The sequence below is a fragment of the Pelophylax lessonae genome, assembly GCF_965119305.1.
Source record: "Pelophylax lessonae genome assembly, chromosome: 3".
NCBI lineage: Eukaryota > Metazoa > Chordata > Amphibia > Anura > Ranidae > Pelophylax > Pelophylax lessonae.
In genome coordinates this window covers 29940088-29962420 of record NC_138770.1, presented here as the reverse complement: position 1 = coordinate 29962420, position 22333 = coordinate 29940088, and the positions used below count along the sequence as shown (strand labels likewise).

At 49.1% G+C, this 22333-nt stretch overlaps 2 protein-coding genes across 2 annotated transcripts in view; one reads left to right on the top strand and one right to left on the bottom strand.

Moving 5' to 3' along the window:
* The window catches only part of LOC309550266 (uncharacterized protein), a gene marked incomplete at both ends in the record, with an annotated part of 211727 nt that overhangs the window by 4815 nt on the left and 184579 nt on the right, over window positions 1-22333 (bottom strand). The gene's annotated exons all lie outside the window — the stretch shown is intronic.
* Window positions 22237-22333, top strand: part of LOC309549866 (uncharacterized protein) — a gene marked incomplete at its 3' end in the record, with an annotated part of 148965 nt that continues 148868 nt past the window's right edge. Inside the window, 1 exon segment of the mRNA XM_082250362.1 lies at window positions 22237-22325. Within this exon segment, the coding sequence (XP_082106488.1) occupies window positions 22242-22325 (84 nt within the window). The 5' untranslated portion in view covers window positions 22237-22241.

Sequence of the window (22333 nt, the reverse complement as noted above, 5' to 3'; positions counted from 1 at the left end):
CAGGAGTGTTGTACCACCTTGTGATCAATTTATAGTTCATCTCCTCCGTGTTGGTGTCTATCGCGGATTTATGTACTAATTGAAGGCTCTTATCCCACTGTTTGTTGTTACTACACGGGCCGAGGTCTCTTTCCCATTTTTTTTTAATGATATTCCTCTCTCTTTTGTTATTGTTAACAGTATTTTATACACATTCGAAATATTATTTATTATCTTATCCTTAAGACATAATTGCTCAAAAGGGCGGAGGTCGTTTATATCTCTCAATGGCTGCGGTAGTGACAATGTGAAATGCTTTAGTTGGATATACCTCCACTCATTTATCTTCCAGTTTTCTTTCCTTTGTTTCAGCTCCGCCAAGGTTATAATTTTCCCCTTCTCTACTATATCCCCTAATTGTGCTTCTCCTTCTTCTATCCATTTACCTAATTCCTTCTCTTCCCCTGGTGCAAAAAAATGTGTGCCCTGTAACGGGATCAGTGGTGAATTGTGTTTCCAATTTTCTTTTTTATGTATATTATCCCAAACCTTAATAGCATGTCTTGTGATTATATGCGTGTTAGTGTCCAGATTTCTAAACCTCTCAGGTATCCATATAACTTTTGCTAGGTGTGTACCACTCATCGTGCTTTCTATTACCACCCAATTTCTATCATTATTTTTTTTTGTCCATTCTATCACCCTTGTGAGTATTGCTGCAAAATAATAATTTTTAAAGTCGGGTAGGGCTAGTCCCCCTTGTCCCTTACCTTTACATAGTGTAGTGTACTTTACCCTTGGCTTTTTGTATTTCCAAATAAAGCGGGATATTAATCTTTTAAGTGTTTTAAAAAATACTTGAGGTAATGAAATCGGAATCATCTGGAATTTATATATAATTTTGGGCAGGATTATCATTTTTATCGTATTTATTCTCCCTATCCAGGAAAAGATTCTCGGGGATAATCTATTTAATTCTGATCTTACTTCATTCAGAAGTTCTAGAAAATTTGTTTTGTAGAGTTTTTCTGGAGTTGGGGTTAATTTTATCCCTAAATATTTAATCTCATCTTTTCTCCAGTTGAACTGAAATTCTTTTTTTAACATCTCCTCTTCTTGTTTAGGGATATTAATATTTCTGATTTTTTTTTATTAATTTTTAAATTGGATAGTTCTCCATATTGTTTCATTATTTTAATTATGTTGGGCAAAGTGATCCTCGGATTACTTATGTAAAGCAGGATATCATCTGCAAAGGCAGATACCTTATGCTCCACTTGTCCCACCTTTATACCCCCGATGTCCACACTATTTCTAATAGTTGCCAGTAGTGATTCCAAAGATAAGACATGGTGTGACCTTCCTGTGTGGAATCCCGGGAATACAGAGGACGGGGACATCTCTCTGGTGGGTTCCTGGTATTAGGTGGCTCCATCATATCCTTGTGTCCTTCTGAAAATACCTCCATCACTCCATACTCCTCTTTATACTCTTCTTTAACATCAATATTATCATCCCCGAGGTTTCCACTCTGAATAAATAATAAAACATTTCTTGTAACAAATATACTGTGTATAAATCAGAACTACCAATAATTGTCAATCATCTACCTGATGATGGTGAGGGATGGTGTGACCTTCTTGTGTGGAATCCCAGGAATACAGAGGACGGGGACATCTCTCTGGTGGGTTCCCATTACTGGATCCATCTGTAGGAAACACACACACTGACTGAATACATTGTTTCTATGTGTTTATCAGATGATGGGGGATCTAGGTGGAGCCTCCGTACTGCTCTCTCCTTTATAATAAAGTCTCCTCTTACCCGGTGATGTGAGGGGCGGCTGATTCTCCATCATGACGTCTTTGTAGAAGTGGATCTACAGATCCTCAAACATCAATCCATATACCCAAACAGTTTTTGTATTTAGTGGCCATCACTCACCTGTGCTGATGTCTGGAGAAGATTCCTCCTCTTTAACTTTGTCCATCATCCCAACCTCTTCCCTGAACTGCTGATCCCCCCTCACATACGTCTCTTCTTCCTCTTTAACCTCATCTTTTATATCTATCAGATTTTCATTCTAAACAAACAAAATAGCAGGGAACGGTTTCTTTAAAATGTGAGCACAAATAACCTTATACCTAAAAGTGGAATATATTTTCATACAGTCAGATCACTTTTACGATCTCGACATTCATCTTCATCTACCTGATGATGGTGGGGGATGGTGTGAACTTCCTGTGTGGAATCCCGGGAATACAGAGGACGGGGACATCTCTCTGGTGGGTTCCCATTACTGGATCCATCTGTAGGAAACACACACTGACTGAATACATTGTTTCTATGTGTTCATCAGATGATGGGGGATCTAGGTGGAGCCTCCGTACTGCTCTCTCCTTTACAATAAAGTCTCCTCTTACCCGGTGATGTGAGGGGCTGCTGATTCTCCATCATGACGTCCTTGTAGAGATCCTTGTGTCCTTCTAAATACTCCCACTCCTCCATGGAGAAATAGACAGTGACATCCTGACACCTTATAGGAACCTGACACACACAATGATACAGTCACCATCCAGACACATCCCTTGTCTGTTACTGGATAATGTCCCAGAATTCCCAGCACCGCTCACCTCTCCTGTCAGCAGTTTTCATAAATAGTAAAATTAAATGACCCTCCCAGAATCCTCCTCACCCGTAAGGTCTGTATTTTTATAAAGCCCTACTTCAATGACACCTCCCCCCTCCAAGTCTGTAGGTTAAAGGCTTGGCATAGCGAATTCTGACATCATTACATAAAATACAGGATCAACAGTTCTGCTTTGGTTGCGAGGATGAAAAGGGTCTGCCCACATCCTAAGAGCATCAGAAAAAAGAGCCACATGGAGGGACATTGGGAGGAGGAGCTGTGAGGTCAGTGTGATGTCATAGAATTCTCTGACTTACCCCTTAAGTCTTTCAGCTTTACTAAACCCTCACATCCCCTCAAGCCCTCTACATTCCACAGAGGCCTCAGAATTTTCCTCCCTCTGACACCAATGATGGAACATATTCTTCATGTAGGCTGGGGAATGTTTTCTTCCTTCTGACGTCACAGTGACTATGGAGGAAGAGGACGGACATGATCGGGGGTTACTGGGTGTAAATTAGGGATGCACCGAAAATTTCGGCCACCAAAATTTTCGGCCGAAAATGAGCCTATCCCATTTCGGCCGAAAATAGGTTAAAAGTGCCGAAATTAATGGCCGCCGTGAGGAAGGAGGAGGGCGCAGCGCAGGTTTGAAAAGTCCCTGATTCTCCCGTCCGTAGGATAGGAGAATCAGTCTTTTCAATTACGGGCCAGCAGCTGTGCAGATCGTCTGTGACACCTCGTCTCTCACACAGCCCAGCAGCGAGCAGTACTCACCCCTCCCAGACACGGACAGGAGAGGAGAAAACGGAATTTTTGTAAAATCTTACCTGTAAAATTCCTTTCTCTGAGTCCTCCGACAGTCGCCGCCATCTTCATATTCGTCACAATGGGGTATTAGACTTTTCTCCGAAGGAGTAGCTAGGCAACAGAATATGTTAATATAAAAGCTTTTAACATATCCCACCCCCAGGGGGTGGTCCCCACAGTCAATACCCTCATACTTCCTGTATCCATACTTCAGTTTCAGTGGAATAGCAGTAGAGTATACAACCAACCCCAAAAGAGGGGCGGGGGCGGCGACTGTCGGAGGACTCAGAGAAAGGAATTTTACAGGTAAGATTTTACAAAAATTCCGCTTTCTCTTACGTCCTCCGACAGTCGCCGCCATCTTCATATTCGTCACAATGGGGACGTCCCAAAGCAGTGCAAACATGAGGGGTGGGAAACGCAGCCGCGCCTAAGGCAACGCAGTCTCCACAGCAAAGAAAGGAACCTTACCAAAGGAAGGAAACCAGCTGGGCAACATGAGAAAAAACTTGCTCAACAGAAGCAATAACCCAGGAAAACAAATAACCTAGGGATAAAAACATATATCCCAAACAGCCAAGGAGCCCAACACAAGAGACTCTAAGGAACCGCCGCACTAAGAACCTTGCAGCCAAAGGAAGCATCTGCCGATGCCTGAACATCCACTCTGTAGAATTTTGTGAATGTGTGCACGGTCGACCAAGTCGCCGCCTTACACACCTGGGCCACAGAAGCCCCATGACGACAGGCCCAAGACGTACTCAGAGATCTGGTAGAGTGCGCCTTCACAGGCACAGGGGGAACTTTCCCCTTTAAAGCATAGGCCTGTTCAACAGTCTGTCTGATCCATTTGGCGATGGTAGAAGCCGACGCCGCCATGCCCTTCCGAGGTCCCTCAGGAAGGACAAACAAGGAATCCGACTTGCGGAAAGATTCAGTCGATTTCAGGTAAACCCCAATCGCCCGAACAACATCCAAGGAATGCAGCTCCACCTCCTTCGGATGTTTGGGCTTCGCGCAGAGCGAAGGCAGGACAATATCCTCATTGAGGTGAAAATCCGAAACTCTTTTCGGAAGAAAAGAAGGGTTAGGTCTCAAGACCACCTTATCTAGATGGATGACCAGATACGGAGACTTGCAGGACAAAGCTGCCAGCTCCGAAACCCTGCGAGCCGAAGTGATCGCCACCAAAAAGGCAACTTTTTTGGACAACATGGACAACGAGATCTTCCTGATCTGTTCAAAGGGAGCATGTTGTAACACGGACAGAACAAGATTCAAGTCCCAAGGAGGTAAAGGTTCCCTCCTAGGAGGGACCAGATGTCGCACCCCTTGAATAAAAGTACTAACCAAGGAGTTAGACGCCACAGGATGTTGAAAAAGAACGGCCAGCGCAAAAAAACCTGACCCATGACCGTAGCCAGCGCCAAACGCCGGTCGACAGCCGTTTGAAGGAAGGACAACAACCTAGACACCGAGTAAGTGCGAGGCGAAAACCCCCTGGACTCACACCAGGCAAAATAGGCCACCCAAGTACGGTGATAAACCTTCCCCGAGGAAGACTTCCTTGCGTTAATCAAAGTGTGAATGACCTCCGGGGAGAGACCCCTATCATTCAGGACCTCGGTTTCAAAAGCCAGCGACTGTAAAGCAGGATGGAATATCGGCCCTTGAGACAGGAGATCTTCTCGAAGAGGCAGACGCCAAGGAGCGTCGACCGCCAGATTCACGAGGTCCGCGTACCAGGACCGGCGAGGCCAGTCCGGTGCCACAAGAATCACTGTGTGTGGTTCCGAGTTCAACCTGCGAAGGAACCTGGGCAGCAATTGAATCGGCGGAAACGCATACAGCAGCCGATACTGATGCCACGGGGCTACTAACGCGCCCGACGCGTCTGCCCGAGGATCGCGCGTTCTTGCCACGAACCTTTTTACCTTGTTGTTCAGACGAGACGCGAACAGGTCCACCTCCGGAAGACCCCACTTTGCGCACAACATCTGGAAGACATCCGGGTGAAGAGACCATTCCCCCTGATCCAGGGTCTGGCGGCTCAGATAATCCACCTGCCAGTTCTCCACCCCCGGAATGTGAACCGCTGATATCGCCGGGACATGAGTCTCGGCCCAAGAAAGAATGTCGGCCACTTCCCGAGCCGCTCGGGCACTCCTGGTGCCCCCTTGGTGATTGACGTAAGCCACCGCCGTGGCATTGTCCGTCTACACCCGAACCGGACAGCCGCGCAGCCTGTCCGTCCAACGTTGAAGGCAGAGATTTATCGCACGCAACTCCAGAATGTTGATTGGAAGGGAGGATTCCTCCTCCGACCAAGTTCCCTGGGCGGACAGAACGCCCAGAACACCACCCCAGCCCGACAGGCTGGCATCCGTGGTGATCACCGTCCATGAAAGAGGACGAAAAGACTTTCCCCCCGACACCGCCGGGGACTGGAGCCACCACAGAAGATCCCTTCTGGTGCGATGGCTCAACGAAATCTGGATATCCAGAGATTGTGGACGCCCGTCCCACCTGGACAGGATCTCCGCTTGGAGACCCCGCGTGTGAAACTGGGCAAAGGGAATCGCCTCGAAAGCCGAGACCATCAGTCCCAGACACCGCATGCACTTCCGCAGTGACGAACACGGAACGTCCCTGAGAGACTGGACTTCTCCCTGAAGAGTCTTGAGTTTGTCGTCCGGTAGGAAGACCTTCGCCTGGGCCGAGTCCAGGATCATCCCCAAATAGGGAAGACGAACCGACGGACACAGCGTCGACTTTGGATAATTTATCGTCCACCCAAACTCCTGTAGAGTCTGCACCGTGACGGACAGATCTGTCTCCAGACCCTGGCTGGTCGCAGACCGAACCAGAATATCGTCCAGATACCCTGGGCTCTTAACAAAGCCAGCAGTGGTGCAAGCACCTTGGTGAAAACCCGCGGAGCCGAAGCGAGGCCAAAAGGCAACGCCACGAATTGGTAGTGATCCTCCGCAATGGCGAATCGAAGGTACCTCTGGGGACCCTCGAAAATGGGGATGTGAAGGTACGCATCCTTCAAGTCGACGGAGGCCATGAATTCCCCCGGAACCAGGGCAGCCACCACCGACCGCAGAGATTCCATGCGGAACTTGCGAACCCGCACAAAGCGGTTCAGAGCCTTTAAGTCCAGAATTGGACGCACCTTGCCCTCCTTCCTGGGCACGGTGAACAGATTGGAATAGAACCCCCGAAATCTGTCCCGATGAGGCACCGGAACCACCACTCCCTGAGCCCTCAGGTCCCGCACCGCTAGGTGCAGATCCCGCAAACGCTCCGGAGACAGTTGAAGATTTGAGGGAAAAAATCTGCTCTCCGGCCGAGAGAGAAACTCGATCTTGTAACCAGATCGAACGATTTCCTGAACCCACCTGTCCCGAACACGGGACAGCCATGGTTGTGGAAAACCGAGCAAGCGTCCCCCCACCCCAGAACCGGGTGAGGGCGCCCCTTCAGGCCGCACTGTTGTGGGCAACGGATCCGGACTGGCCGGACTTCTGCTTACCTGTCCACGGCTTCTTCTGGGAGCCCTGACCTTTGAACGGCTTGCCCTTATAGTGAGGCCTGAGAGGGCCGAAAGGAAGCATGCTTCTTACCAGGAGTCGCCTTAGCCTTTGTGGGATTGGGGCAAGAGCGTGCTCTTACCACCCGTGATCCCCTTTATCAGTGTATCTAAGGATTCGCCAAAAAGGCGAGAACCGTCATAGGGCAGATTGGCTAAGGTCTTGCGCGAAGATTGGTCCACCGACCAACACTTCAACCAAACCAAGCGGCGAGACAACACAGCCACACCGTGTACCCGTGCGGCCAACGGGACCATATCCAAGTCCGCATCGCACAAATACATGACACCCTGATGGATTTGATCCACCATATCCAATGTCGCCGAGGGGGCAGAATCAGCCACCAAAACGCGCCTAAGCACCTGCGTCCAGCTCGCGACCGCCTGGGCCGCCATAAGGGAAGCAAACAGAGCTTTCAGCATAGAACCCATAATAGAATAGGTATGACGAGCAAGAGACTCCTGTCTCTTATCCGTGGCATCCCGGAACACCGGGGTATCCTCAGCAGGAATCGCAGTGGACTTGTTCAAAACCGCTATCGCGTGATCCCCCGGAGGCGGTACACACCAACGCTCGTCAGTAGCGGGCGTGAAAGGATAACGCAGTTTGAAACTACTGGGTACCGCAAAAGGCTTGCGGATATTACGCCATTGTTCCTTAACAGCGCTCTGAAAATCATCCGTGCAGGGAAAAACCTGCGATGTTTTGCGTCTTCTCTTTGTCCCATAAGCTGCCAAGGCAGCAGAAGGACATGGCTCATCCTGCAAGTGCAGCGTTTGCTTGATAGAAGCAACCAATTCATCCATGAGTGCAAGCTCTTCAGACGAGCCAGGGGGAGAATTATCCACCCCTTCAACCTCAGCCTCCACCTCGGACCCCACAAGATCCAGGGAGGAACGGGACCCCGATATAAGGAGACCCCAGCCATATCAGCCCCATCACCATCACCCTCTGAACCAGAGGAAAGTGAAGCTCTGGACCTTTTTGTGGATTGAGCAGCCACAAGCATTTGCACTTGAGCAGCAAGGTTAGCCACAATCGCAGCCAAAACAGCAGTCCCCTGGCTCCCCACCAAGGTGGCAGGAAATTTGCCCTCCTGAGAATCCATTGCCCCAAAAAAATATGCCGGAGAAGAAAGGGTTAACTGCCCCTTTAACAAGCGCGGCGAGCGCAGCCCACCGCACACAAGCACAATGAGACCCCCACAGGGATAAAACAGAACACAGGCAATGGATAAAGGAAGAACAGAAAGATAAAACCTGAGGAGACCCCTGCTGCTGCTGCTGCCTCGATCGGTGCACACCAGGAAAGAGGAAGTGATGAAATCAGGGCGCTCTATCAAAGCCTATGGAAGGCTACAAGAAAATGGTCGCCCGCATTGAAAACATGCGGCTGGGGCGAGCGCAGGCAAAATGGCGCCGTTTGGCGCCGAAACCGCCGCTCCCCCACTACTGTGATGCATTACAACACCACCCATGTAAAAAAACATGGCGGATCACCGCAGCGATCGCTGTATTGTGCCCCAAACATGTAAAAAACATGCCCCACAGCACACAGCCCTTCACACTCACAGGCTGACACAGACAGTGCCACACAGCCCCCCCCCCTGCAGCCCACAGCGTGCAGACAGAGTGACAGGGAGCCAAACGGTGTGAACAGAGGCAGGTTACACAGTCCCAGACTGACACCCCCCCCCGACAGACAGGTCCCCACATAGATACACTTACCTCCTAATGGCGTGGGGAACCCGCACAGGCGAACAAGCCGCTGCACATGAGGCAGGGAGAGTCGCATCCAGGACGCACAAAATCAGGGTTAAGAAACCGCCCAGCGTCCAGTGAGGTAGCCACCTCACCGATCATCCCTGCACCGAACAGGGATGGGTCGTTCACTGTGCCAGGAGCGTTACCTGGCTGAACGCTCGATGGTAGGCTGGGAAGCCACTGACCCACGACCTGCGACCAGGGGGATCAGCCTGAGACCCAGCCCACACGAATCCTCTTCATCAGAAGAACTAACTAATGCTGACAAAAGTAACAGCTAAGTACAGAGAGAGAAAAAAAAAACAAAAACTCAAAGAAAATCAAAAGAGAAAAGAAAGGCTGAGACAAAATGCCCCAGCATAGAGACAACCAGCTACTCCTGACAAGCTAGACATTGAAACTGAAGTATGGATACAGGAAGTAGGAGGGTATTGACTGAGGGGACCACCCCCTGGGGGTGGGATATGTTAAAAGCTTTTATATTAACATATTCTGTTGCCTAGCTACTCCTTCGGAGCAAAGTCTAATACCCCATTGTGACGAATATGAAGATGGCGGCAACTGTCGGAGGACGTAAGAGAAAGACACACACACACAGCTCATCCTCCTCCCCCTCCCACCCCAGGTTTTCTGTGTCTGCCCGGGGCCGCCCACTCTCCTATCTCGAGTATGTCTGTGCAGGACAGAGAGAGGGATGTGGGCGGGAAATATGAAGAACAGCAAGCAGCTACACATTCCAAGCCTCGTGAATGATACCTGAGCCATCCAGCCTCTGCCTCACCCTCGGACCTTGAATGAGTGAGCACTGCATGAATTTACACTTTTCATTACACATAACTGTCCCTATCTCCCTCCCTTGTCTCCCCTATCTGCCCCCCCCCCCCCTCTGTTCTTCCAAGTTCCATTGAGCACTTATACAACCCATACATTGACTGCTTTTTTAATTGTTTGATCATTATGCTGAAGAAAAAAAAAAAAGGAGCAGAGTGAGAGTAAGGAGATTGCATCCTTGGGATGCGAAGGGACGCTGAGGCAGTGGGGGGGTTAGCTGAGGCAGCTTACATATGGAATTAGTATTATGCAGCATGAGGGGGTTAATGTATTGCCACTGCTGGTCACTGATGCATTAGTGACCGACCAGTGGCAGTTAATTAACCCCTTTGTGCTGCATTAGTGCAACCAATGGTAATTAACACTGATACTGATTGCACTAATGCAGCACAAAGGGGTTAATTAACTGCCACTGGTCAGTCACTAATGTATCAGTGACCAGCAGTGGCAATACATTAACCCCCTCATGCTGCATAATACAAATACCATTGGTAATTAAATTAACCTCTTGCCAACCCGTCACAGTACATATACTGTGACAGGGTGGCAGCGACAGGTGTACGTCGCTGCCTGTTTTTGGTGTATGCCCCTGTTCTATCTGTTAAAATTATTTGGGGGAAAAAAGTCATTTACGATTTCGGTTTTCGGCCAAGGGCATCCTGCATTTTCGGTTTCGGCCCAGAATTTTCATTTCGGTGCATCCCTAGTATAAATAGATAATAATATCCTATTACCTCCTCTGCTGCTACTTCCAGCGATGTCTTCTCTCTACTTCCTCCCTACTCACCTCTCTCCCAGAATTTCCTATTTATATCTGACATCATTTCCTGTCTGTATTCCATAGAGACTTCCTGTCTGGGTAGAAGTAAGATCACCACCTTGTGGAGCTCAGAGGAACTGCAGCCCTGAGAAACATCTGGTAGTGTGAACACGGCCTTGTGCTGTGTGTGTATGTACTGTATATCCTTATAGACGGGACATCTCCACTCCCACCAATGGGGAGAGAAATATATTACTGCCTAGTCCAGCATTTCTCAGCCAGGGTTCCTCCAAAGCTATTGTGGAGCCACTTATTAGGAGAGTGATGGAGGTCTGGTGAGCGCACAATCTGAGTGTGAGCACCAAGAGAGCATGGGATTGGTGTTTGGGGAAGGAGTTTTGTAGTCCACTACACACGGCTTCCTGGAGCATATACTGAGATTTGGAGGAGGAAGCTCTGGAGGTTTGGAGACATTTATTGGTGGAGATATAATTTATTGAAGTATAAAGGAGACGTTGGATGGACTTTGGGGTCACTTTATGGTTGATCACTGGATACTGATGAGGTGAAATGCATCGATGATTTATCACATCTTTTATGTTGATGATAAGAGGGTGGGATTTATGGATAAAAGGGAGGGGTCATTGTATTTATCCCCCATTTCCCGATGCTGGACATTGCAAGAAGCTGACACTCTATAAGAAGTCTTGTCTCTGCCAGCTGGGGAAATAGCGAGTGGGAAAACAAGTTGTTGAGGATTTGAATAGTAAACTCCTCCATTGTTCCTGGTCGGCTGGGAAAATATTGACTCCCAGACCTTCCCAGCCAGAAAACTGGTTGGAGGATTGGAATAGTAATCTCCTTCATTGTTCTCAGCTGGGAGTGTTGGGGGTTTCATTGACTTGTACCCAACTTCACTTCCACAACAAACTCTTCTCTAGGAATCTATGAATTGGGGGATAGATTGTGTCTGTGGCCCCAAAATTACCTGCACTGGGTTTTTTACTGACATTTTCTGTTTCCTAATCCATTGCGCTAATATCGTGTGACATAAAACATTGGAACTACCACCATTTTATTATCTAATAGGGAAATGGGTGCTAATAGGCTGCAGGAGATCTGCTGAGACATAGAAAGGGAAATGGGTGCTAATAGGCTGCAGGAGATCTGATAAGAGAAAAGGAGGGGGTTGAAATGAAGCAGATCTCCTGCAGCCTATTAGTATCTATTTCCTCTGCTGAGAATAAAATGGTGGTGAAATTATTTTTCCTTTATTTCATTATATTTATCTTACTAAGTTGTGTGTTCATTTGCCACCCGAACTTTATACCACCCACCAGAACATTATACCCACCCACCAGAACATTATACCCACCCACCATAACATTATACCCACCCACCATAACATTATACCACCCACCAGAACATTATACCACCCACCAGAACATTAGAACTATCCTCTAGTATTGAGTAGGTCCCCCTGTTGCTGCCATCAAGCCATGGACTCCACCAGACAAAGCATCACACTGCCTCCGCCGGCGCACACACACACCTAATTTCCCACATCCCTTGCAGCCCCATAAACAACAAACTGCAATGCCCATTTCTTTGCTTTAAAAAAACAACAACTTCAGGGAAAACATGTTTACTTGCTGCCAAATATACCCCACCCACTTCCAGATGACATTGTAATGAGATAATCTATATTATTCACTTCACCTGTCAGTGATCATAATGTTATGGCTGATCAGTGTACAGTACTTACACACTAAAATATGTGGATACATTCATCTATAAAGTGTTAGGTGCTCAGAATAATATTCTCTACAAATCTACTGCTTCCACTTCACACCTACTTCATTCATATCATAATAGTTGCAGCTATGTTAAATAAACTAAAAATCTGTGCAAATTCATGTAATCATACAATAATTTGTGCTCAATATAGTGTTCTCTGCAAGTTCACTGCTTTCACCTTGTAACCATTTCAATTAATTTATTTTGCTAAATTAAATCCACAAATGAATGAAAAGTTGATAAGGTGTGAAAGTTCTCCGTGCTCCAAACTGTGCCAGCTGTAGTGTAGCCACGCCTTCTTCCACCTCTTACACACGTGATGGTGAGGGCGCCCCCTTAGTAGTGCTTCCCCACTCACCAGAGCAATATGACTCCCAGCTTTTCAGCTACCAGAGTCACAAACATCCTTCACACTCTCCTCACCTCCGATGGCAAAGGAACTGGATCCTCCTCGCTCACTCCTGCAAGTCTCCCTCCTAGACTCGGCTTCCTCCTCCGACCACTGTTCCAGCAGGAGCTCCGCCTCTTCATACACACTCAGGGAGGAGAGAAAGGGGAAGGATATACAGTACATACACACACAGCACAAGGCCGTGTTCACACTACCAGACGGTTCTCAGGACTGCAGTTTCTCTGAGCTCCACAAGGCGGTGACCTCACTTCTACCCAGACAGGAAGTCTCTATGGAATACAGACAGGAAGTGATGTCAGGTACAGACAGGAAGTTCCGGGTGAGAGGTGAGACGGGAGGACGTTGAGAGAAGACGTTGCTGGAAGAGGCAGCAGCGGAGGTAAGAAGATCTTATTTTCTATTTACACCCAGTAACCTCCAAATCATGTACGACCTCTTCCTCCATAGTCACTGTGACATCTTTTATCTCCAGCAGATGATGATACACACATATATAGTGTGGAAACCTAGATTAACCCCTTCAGGGTTAGAACATTTCCCCACTTTTGGGGTCGGAAAATTCTCTTTATTTTGGAGATAAATTCTAGTAATATGTTCCTCTCAACAAACAGCACTAACAATAAATAGACAAGACAATGACCATCCTAACTAGAGATGGGCTCGGGCGTGTTCGAGTTTGCACGTGTCCGATCCCGCCAGGAAGCTGACACTGCACTCCACTAATCACAGGCAGTGAGACATTTACCGATCTGGAGGTGCAGAGATCAGTAAATGTCTCACTGCCTGTAATTAGTGGACTGCAGTGTCGGCTTCCTGGCGGGATCGGGCACGTGCGAACTTGACCACGCCCGAGCCCATCTCTAATCCTTATCATACATGGTCTACAAAGGGCAATTATTACACAACACAGGTAGCAAATGGACAATCATTATAATATGCAGCCAACACAATGATGGAGTGCAGGGGTCAGGATTATGAAGCCCATTACATTGCTGGTCAGGAGGAAGAAAACATTCCCCAGCCTGCCATGAAGAATATGTTCCATCATTGGTGTCAGAGGGAGGAAAATAGTGAGGGCTCTGAGGGAAGTATAGGAGCTGAGGGGATGTGAGGGTTTAGTGAAGCTGGAAGACTTTAGGGGCCTCTGTATGTATATAGGTATTTACCTCTGTATGTAATGTGTCTGAAGGACTCTGAGAACCTTGAGGGGGTAGTCAGACTTCAGGGCTCTGAGGGAATAGGGGGCTGGAGGGCTCAGGCGACTGAGGGACAGAGGGGGTCTATGATTTTTCCTCCCACCCCACCTGCACTTATTTTTCAGACCTTACAGAACTGGCAATCTTTTTTTTTTTTTTTTTGAAAATTTGTTTTTATTGAATTTTTGCACAAAAAAAAACAGACAAGACAATGCCACGCAGGGCAACAACCATAAACAGTGACAACAGGTCAAACCCCTCGCCATCCACCAACCCCAAGAGGCAAACCTCCACGGAGCTGGGGACCGGAATCTTAACCACCTCCACAATACAAGCTAAGACGGATGCCCAATAGTCCTTGACCACCGGGCACCCCCAGAAGATGTGACTGAAGTCCGCCGGTGAATGGGAACAACGCCAGCACTCCGCCGAGGCCGTCTGATAAATACGTGCCAGCCTCGCCGGCGTGTAATAAATCCGATGCAGAAATTTAAAGTGAATCAGACGGTCCCTCGCAGAGACCAGGTAGGCGAAGGGTGAACTCCACATATCCCAGTCATCACCATCCAGGTCAGGCACCTCCTCCACCCATCGTTCCCGACATCTACGTACAGCAGGCGGAGCGACAGCGAACAATTCCCTGTACAATTCCGAGAGAGGCTTCCGCATACCCGCCGCTTGGACCGCTATTTCAAGAGCTGAAGCTTTAAGCACAACCCGAGAGGAACCGAATTGTGCCACAAACGCATGGCGAAGTTGGAGATAGCGAAAAAAATACCCATTTGGAAGATCATAACGCGCCTTCAGGGTATCAAAGGAGCACAGCTCCCCACCAGAGACAATATCCCCCAGCAACTTCACCCCCTTAACGGCCCAGATGGTAGGATCAGGGATCGAGGCAAAATGAGGAAACTTGGGGTTCCACCACAATGGGGAGGCCGGGGAAACACCAGTGGCTCCTGGCTCCACCAGCACCTGCATCTGTTCCCAGGCTTTGATGGTAGAACGCATCGTTCCTGTCAGCTGAAATGCAGCCCTGGACCCTCGATGCAGTAAAAGGCGAAGACTCTCGTAGGAGCCCAAAACAGCCGCCTCCAGCACCGTGGCGGAGTCCCCATCATCCCCTGCAAGCCAGCGTCGCGCCACCACCCCCTGCCCAGCCAGGAAATATTTATAAAGATCAGGTAAAGCCAATCCCCCCTGACCCCAGGGCTCCTGCAACACCTGCAGACCAATTCTAGGAGGAGAGGTACCCCAAATAAAGGAACCTATCAGGCCATGAACGCGGCGGAAGAAAGAACGCGGGACCCACACCGGGGAATTTCTAAGGAAGTATAGAAAGACAGGGAGAAGTTTCATTTTCACCAAGTTAATGCGCCCCAGAACCGACAAAGGTAAGTCGCGCCACACCTCCGCCCTGCGTTTAAAGACCTCCAGCAGTGGGTTAAGATTCAGAGCAAGATAATCCGCCACCCTCGCCGACACCCTGACTCCCAGGTAGGTGAACTCCGTCACCCATTTCAATGGTAGCGCCCCATCAGCTGCAGCAATGGCACCAGGATCAATAGGGAGCATAGTGGATTTATCCCAATTCACCCTTAGGCCGGAAAACTTTGCAAAAGTGTCTAGGATATTGAATACCGCCCGCAGAGAAGCATTGGGATCCTTCAAAAATAAAAGCATATCATCCGCATAAAGTGCCAGGCACTCCTTAATGGAGCCCACTTCCAGAGCCCCCACCTCCGGAGATGCACGCAATGCAATAGCCAAGGGTTCAATCATCAGAGAGAACAAAAAGGGCGAAAGAGGGCAGCCCTGCCTAGTCCCCCTACCCACTGCAAAAAATGGAGACAGGGAAGATCCAATCTTCAACGCCATACGCGGGGAGGAATACAAAAGGGAAATCCACTTGCAAAATTTAGGACCGAACCCCATGCGCCTCAGCACCACCCCCATGTACCCCCAATCCACCGTGTCGAAGGCCTTGGCAATGTCCAAGGACACCACCACCCTAGTGCCAACGGATGCATGGGACACCTGCAAATGAGTAAACAGACGTCGAAGGTTGGTGTCCGTGGACTTGCCCGGCATAAACCCGGTCTGATCAATGTCCACCAGGGAAGGCAAGACCACCGCCAGCCTAGTAGCCAAGACTTTCGTGAGTATCTTGAGATCCACATTGAGTAAGGCAATGGGGCGGTAGGAGGAACACAGGGTGTGATCCTTCCCCGGCTTGGGCAGGAGAACAACATACGCCTCGAGCATGGAACCCGGCAGGGCCCCCTGATCGAAACACGCAGCATACAATGCCTGGAGCCTGGGAGCCAGGGAGTCTCAGTACTGCCGATACCATTCCACCGGGAACCCATCAGGGCCCGGCGATTTATTGGAGGGAAAGGATGAGATGGCTCTCTCTATTTCCTTCAACGTGATGTCATTGTCCAGCCACGCACTGTCCTCACCCTCCAAAACCGGAACCGGCAAGCCAGATAAAAGGCGCTCCAACTCCTCCAGGTCATATGCAGGTAGGGGGGAATAGGTGTCAGAGTAGTAATCCATAAAGACCCGGGAGATCTCCCCCGGGTCCCTAACCAGTTCCCCTGAACTAGACTGGATGCACGGAACACTTACCGAAGCCCTCTGATCTGCCACCAAAAAGGCCAAAAGCTTACCATTCTTGTCTCCCTTCTCAAAAAGTGACTCCGCTCTATGTTTAAGGTTGGCATGCGCAAAATCAGTATCCAACAAAGCCAAACGCCTCCTGGCCTCCTCCAGGGCCGCATAGGCCGCCGGTCCCGGAGTGGCCGAGTATTCATCTTCCAACCTACGGACCTCCAGCAGAACAGCTTCCCTGTCAGCATTAGCCTCCCTACGAGATGCCTTAATCGCAGAGATGTAATGACCCCGCATAACCGCTTTGAAAGCATCCCACAGGACCACCCCTGGACGAGGCATTATCTTCCCAATATGTAGGCATCTGGGGCTCCACCTGCTGCATCACCTTGTCAGTTTGCAGCCAACCCGGCGAAAGGCGCCATGCACCCCTAGTTCTACCCGTTCCCACCCGCAGAGTCAACAGCAGTGGGTTGTGATCAGAGAGGCCACCCGCCAAATACGTAGCATCCTGGACCAAAGCAAGACAAGGCCCATTAGCAAAAGCCAGATCTATCCTGGACGCCGTTCTGTGCACCCCAGACCAACAGGAGTAGCCACGTACCCCAGGGTTTTTCCAGCGCCACAGCTCCGTAAGCTGAGCCGCGGAAGACCAGGACACCAGTTCAGGAGACGACAGTCTACCCGGGTTAGAGGAGTCCAGCCCGCCGTCCAGAACAGCATTGAAATCCCCCGCCATAATTAGAGGAAGATGCATATAAGGGGCCAAGGTCACCAGGAGATCCACCAGAATCTGAGAGTGGAACGGGGGAGGTAAGTAGACACTCACCAGTACCACCTGCCGGTGAAAAATCTCCAGTAGAACAATAACATACCGTCCGCCAGGATCCGTAATTACCTTTTGAATCGAACAGGGTGCATTTCTACCCAGCAAAATAGACACCCCACGGGCATACGTGGAGTAAGTGGCATTGAAGATCCTCTGAATCCAAGGCCTCTTCAAGGCAAGCACCCTGCTCCCATCCAAATGCGTCTCCTGGAGGAGGATAACATGCGGTTGAACAGATTTAATATACCTAAAAATGGCTGTGCGTTTCACCTTGTCATTGAGACCCCGCACATTCCATGACATGATTTTAAGTAGCTCAGCCATAGAACAGCAGAGGGACACATAGCAGGAGGGAGCCGGAGGACCAAGCACAGCCCGAGGACCAACCCGATCCCCCAACTCCATCCAGACATTCAGCAATACAGACACATAAGTAAAAAAGAACAGTGACCACCGGATGGAGCCTGGAGCCAAAAACAAAAAAACATCCCTGCTGTGATACCCAAACCTGGAACAAAAAAAAGTGCAACAGGGTACCCAGCCTAATCCCAAAACCCAGCAAAAATTTTAAAGGCATGGCTGCAACATAAAAACGGCAGCCGGCGTTACTCTTGTCCACCAACGGCAGCCCCAAAAAAGGGGGGGCCACTAGATAGTCATTCCTCAAAAAAAAGGAAAAAAAACCCTAAAGGGGGGAAAAATAGAGTCAAAACAAAAAAAAGAGAAAAATGTCAGTTCAACAACGTGTAGCACACAGAGCTCCAATGACCTGTAGACCAGTCCACAGCCCCAGGAATATAAGCATGGATCCAGCCCAGGGCAACCCAGGAAACTTCAGGGCAGGATCAACAATACAGGAACCGTAGATGTCCCCCCAGCAGCAATAGAGGAGGCAGACCGTGCGTAGACAGGAGCTGCAAATAGGGAGTATAGCGCAGCAGGGCCCCAAGAGCCCCATATCATCCAAGATAGCAGGTGCATCAGAGGAAATTAAATGGAGTCCAACCAGTCAGCAGCCTCCCCCGCCGAATTGAAGAAAAGGACAGATCCCTTGTAATCCACACGCAAGCGGCTCGGGTACATCATGCCATATTTCAGGCCCCTGGTTCTCAGGAGTTTGCGCACTTCAGTAAATGATCTGCGTTTCTTCTGCGTTTCCACAGAGAAGTCAGGAAATAACATTATCTTGCTGTTCTCAAACTGCAATTCCTCCTGCTTCCTGGCCTCAGAGAGGATACGATCCCTGTCACGGAAGTTCAAAAAGCGGACCAGAAACGGGCGCGGGGGGGCCCCGGGAGGCCGAGGTCCCGTGGGAACCCTATGGGCCCTCTCCACCACATATGTCGGGGGAGGGGGAGGCAATTTGAGTAGATCACAAAAGAACTTCTCAGCAAACAATGTAGAATTAGATCCCTCAGCCTTCTCTGGTAAGCCGACCACCCTGATATTGTTGCGACGCTGTCGGTTCTCAGCATCCTCCATCTTGTCCGCCAAAGCATTCACCTGGGCCTGCATGGCAATGATTTGTGCCGAATGGGAAGCGGTAACATCCTCCACCTCAGACACCGTGCCCTCAGTCTCAGTCAGGCGCCCCCTGATTTTATCCAGATCATGGCGGATTAGGGTACATTCAGAGGCCAGGTGGTCAATCCGGAGCATCAGGGCAGTTTTTGAGGCGTCTATAGCAGCCAGTATGGGAGCAGTAATATCCCCCCCTCCATGCGACCCCCCATCCTGACCAGCGGTCCCCGGCAGAGACCCCCCCGGTACCTGAGTCCATAGGCTGTGCCATAGGAGGGTCCCCGGCCCCCGCGGACATCTTTCCCGACTTCAAGAAGGCCTGGGCGCCCGTGGCTGCAGAGGAAGAAGATGAGGCCTGGACCTGCAAGATGGCGGCGGCTGCTTTCGCGCCTCGCGGCGGGACCGCTCGTTTAGGCCGGGGGGTCGGTGCTGAAACCCGGGATTTTCTCCCTGGCATCCGTGCCCCACCTGTGCCCGATGCGAGGAGGGCAAAACCGCCGCGATCCGAGGCACAGGGGCCGTGGATGGAGCCGGATAAGATCAGGATGGTGAAGAGCTCTGCTAGAACACGTCCGGCGCCGTCTACATCCCGGCCACGCCAAGAACTGGCAATCTTAAAGTCCCACTGGTCATGTGACTTTTTCTGTACAGGGTTCGTACGGTCCTGGAAAAGTCATGGGATTTTTACATGACACTTTCCAGGCCTAGGAAAGTAATGGAAAATTTGTAAACCCCACTAGGTTTTGGAAAAGTAATGGAATATGAGTCAGAACTCGCCACTGTGGAGGAGCGGGGAGCGGATGTTTAATTACTTTATTGCTTAATTATTTTATTCCACATATTTAATTTGGTGTAAGCGTCTATGTCCTTCCGGGTCCGCGGTTTGCCTTACTGTCACTGGCCAGCCGCAGCCGAGGAGATGAACCAATCAGGCAGCGGGGAGGGCCGGCCGCGGTTTGCCCTGAGACTGTGACTGGCCAGCAGCAGCAGCTGGGAGATTACAACCAATCACACAGCAGAAGCGCATAGTCACTAGAGGACGGTCCGGCCGCATGAACATGATGATGGGGGGTGCGGTAAACAGAACGGTTACCACCCCCTTCCGCGTCATCACGTTCATCTGGCCGGACCGCCCTCCAGTGACTATGCGCCTCCACTGCGTGATTGGTTGTAATCTCCCGGCTGCTGCTGCTGCTGGCCAGTCACAGTCTCAGGGCAAACTGTGGCCGACCCTACCCGCTGCCTGATTGGTTCATCTCCTCGGCTGCTGCTGGCCAGTGACAGTAAGGTCAAACTGCGGACCCAGAAGAACACCTACCAGTCCTATACGCTTACACCAATGTAACATATATGTCAATAAAATTATTAAGCATCCAATCCAATGAGTGGCGCCTTTCTCTTAACTCTTTTCTGCCTGTTTGTGAGACTGTAGGTTCGGCCTAAGAGTAGTAAGCGCCCCATTTTGTGCATTTAACTGTCCATCCATATCACAGTGTCCAGCTGCACCTTCATGACTGCCTGAACTGCTTTATTCCGTCAAGCAGGAGCACCCATTTAATGTTCTTTCTCCAAGAGTAAGTGCCGCATTTGTGCATCAGATCTGTGCCATCCATACCAGTCTGCCTGCACCTCCTCCATTATGACTGTGGCTTGGGCCTAAAAGAGTAAGTGCTGCATTTTGTGCATCTGACTGTCTGTGCCATCCATACCAGTCCGCCTGCACCTCCTCCATTATGACTGTGGCTTGGGCCTAAAGAGTACAGTGCCTTGCGAAAGTATTCGGCCCCCTTGAACTTTGCGACCTTTTGCCACATTTCAGGCTTCAAACATAAAGATATAAAACTAATTTTTTGGGAAGAATCAGCAACAAGTGGGACACAATCATGAAGTGGAACCAAATTTATTTGATATTTCAAACTTTGTTAACAAATAAAAAACTGAAAAATTGGGTGTGCAAAATTATTCAGCCCCTTTACTTTCAGTGCAGCAAACTCTCTCCAGAAGTTCAGTGAGGATCTCTGAATGATCCAATGTTGACCTAAATGACTAATGATGATAAATAGAATCCACCTGTGTGTAATCAAGTCTCCGTATAAATGCACCTGCACTGTGATAATCTCAGCGGTCCGTTTAAAGCGCAGAGAGCATCATGAAGAACAAGGAACACACCAGGCAGGTCCGAGATACTGTTGTGGAGAAGTTTAAAGCCGGATTTGGATACAAAAAGATTTCCCAAGCTTTAAACATCCCAAGGAGCACTGTGCAAGCGATAATATTGAAATGGAAGGAGTATCAGACCACTGCAAATCTACGAAGACCTGGCCGTCCCTCTAAACTTTCAGCTCATACAAGGAGAAGACTGATCAGAGATGCAGCCAAGAGGCCCATGATCACTCTGGATGAACTGCAGAGATCTACAGCTGAGGTGGGAGACTCTGTCCATAGGACAACAATCAGTCGTATACTGCACAAATCTGGCCTTTATGGAAGAGTGACAAGAAGAAAGCCATTTCTTACAGATATCCATAAAAAGTATTGTTTAAAGTTTGCCACAAGCCACCTGGGAGACACCAAACATGTGGAAGAAGGGGCTCTGGTCAGATGAAACCAAAATCAAACTTTTTGGCAACAATGCAAAACGTTATGTTTGGGGTAAAAGCAACACAGCTCACCACCCTGAACACACCATCCCCACTGTCAAACATGGTGGTGGCAGCATCATGGTTTGGGCCTGCTTTTCTTCAGCAGGGACAGGGAAGGTGGTTAAAATTGATGGGAAGATGGATGGAGCCAAATACAGGACCATTCTGGAAGAAAACCTGATGGAGTCTGCAAAAGACCTGAGACCGGGACGGAGATTTGTCTTCCAACAAGACAATGATCCAAAACATAAAGCAAAATCTACAATGGAATGGTTCACAAATAAACATATCCAGGTGTTAGAATGGCCACGTCAAAGTCCAGACCTGAATCCAATCGAGAATCTGTGGACAGAACTGAAAACTGCTGTTCACAAACGCTCTCCATCCAACCTCACTGAGCTCAAGCTGTTTTGCAAGGAGGAATGGGCAAAAATGTCAGTCTCTCGATGTGCAAAACTGATAGAGACATACCCCAAGCGACTTACAGCTGTAATCGCAGCAAAAGGTGGCGCTACAAAGTATTAACTTAAGGGGGCTGAATAATTTAGCACGCCCAATTTTTAGGTTTTTTATTTCTTAAAAAAGTTTTAAATATCCAATAAATTTCGTTCCACTTCATGATTGTGTCCCACTTGTTGTTGATTCTTCACAAAAAATTACAGTTTTATATCTTTATGTTTGAAGCCTGAAATGTGGCAAAAGGTCACAAAGTTCAAGGGGGCCGAATACTTTCGCAAGGCACTGTATGTAGTGTGGAGAACCTAGATCAACCCCCTCAGGGTCAGAACATTTCCCCACTTACATATATATTTTTATCCTTACCTGTCTAGACAGAAACCTGTATAGATCGAGTGACAGAACGAATGAGGATGGAGGAGGACGGGAGTCACATGACTGAGAAGATACTAAACCTCACCCTGGAGATCATCTACCTGCTGACCGGAGAGGTGAGGAG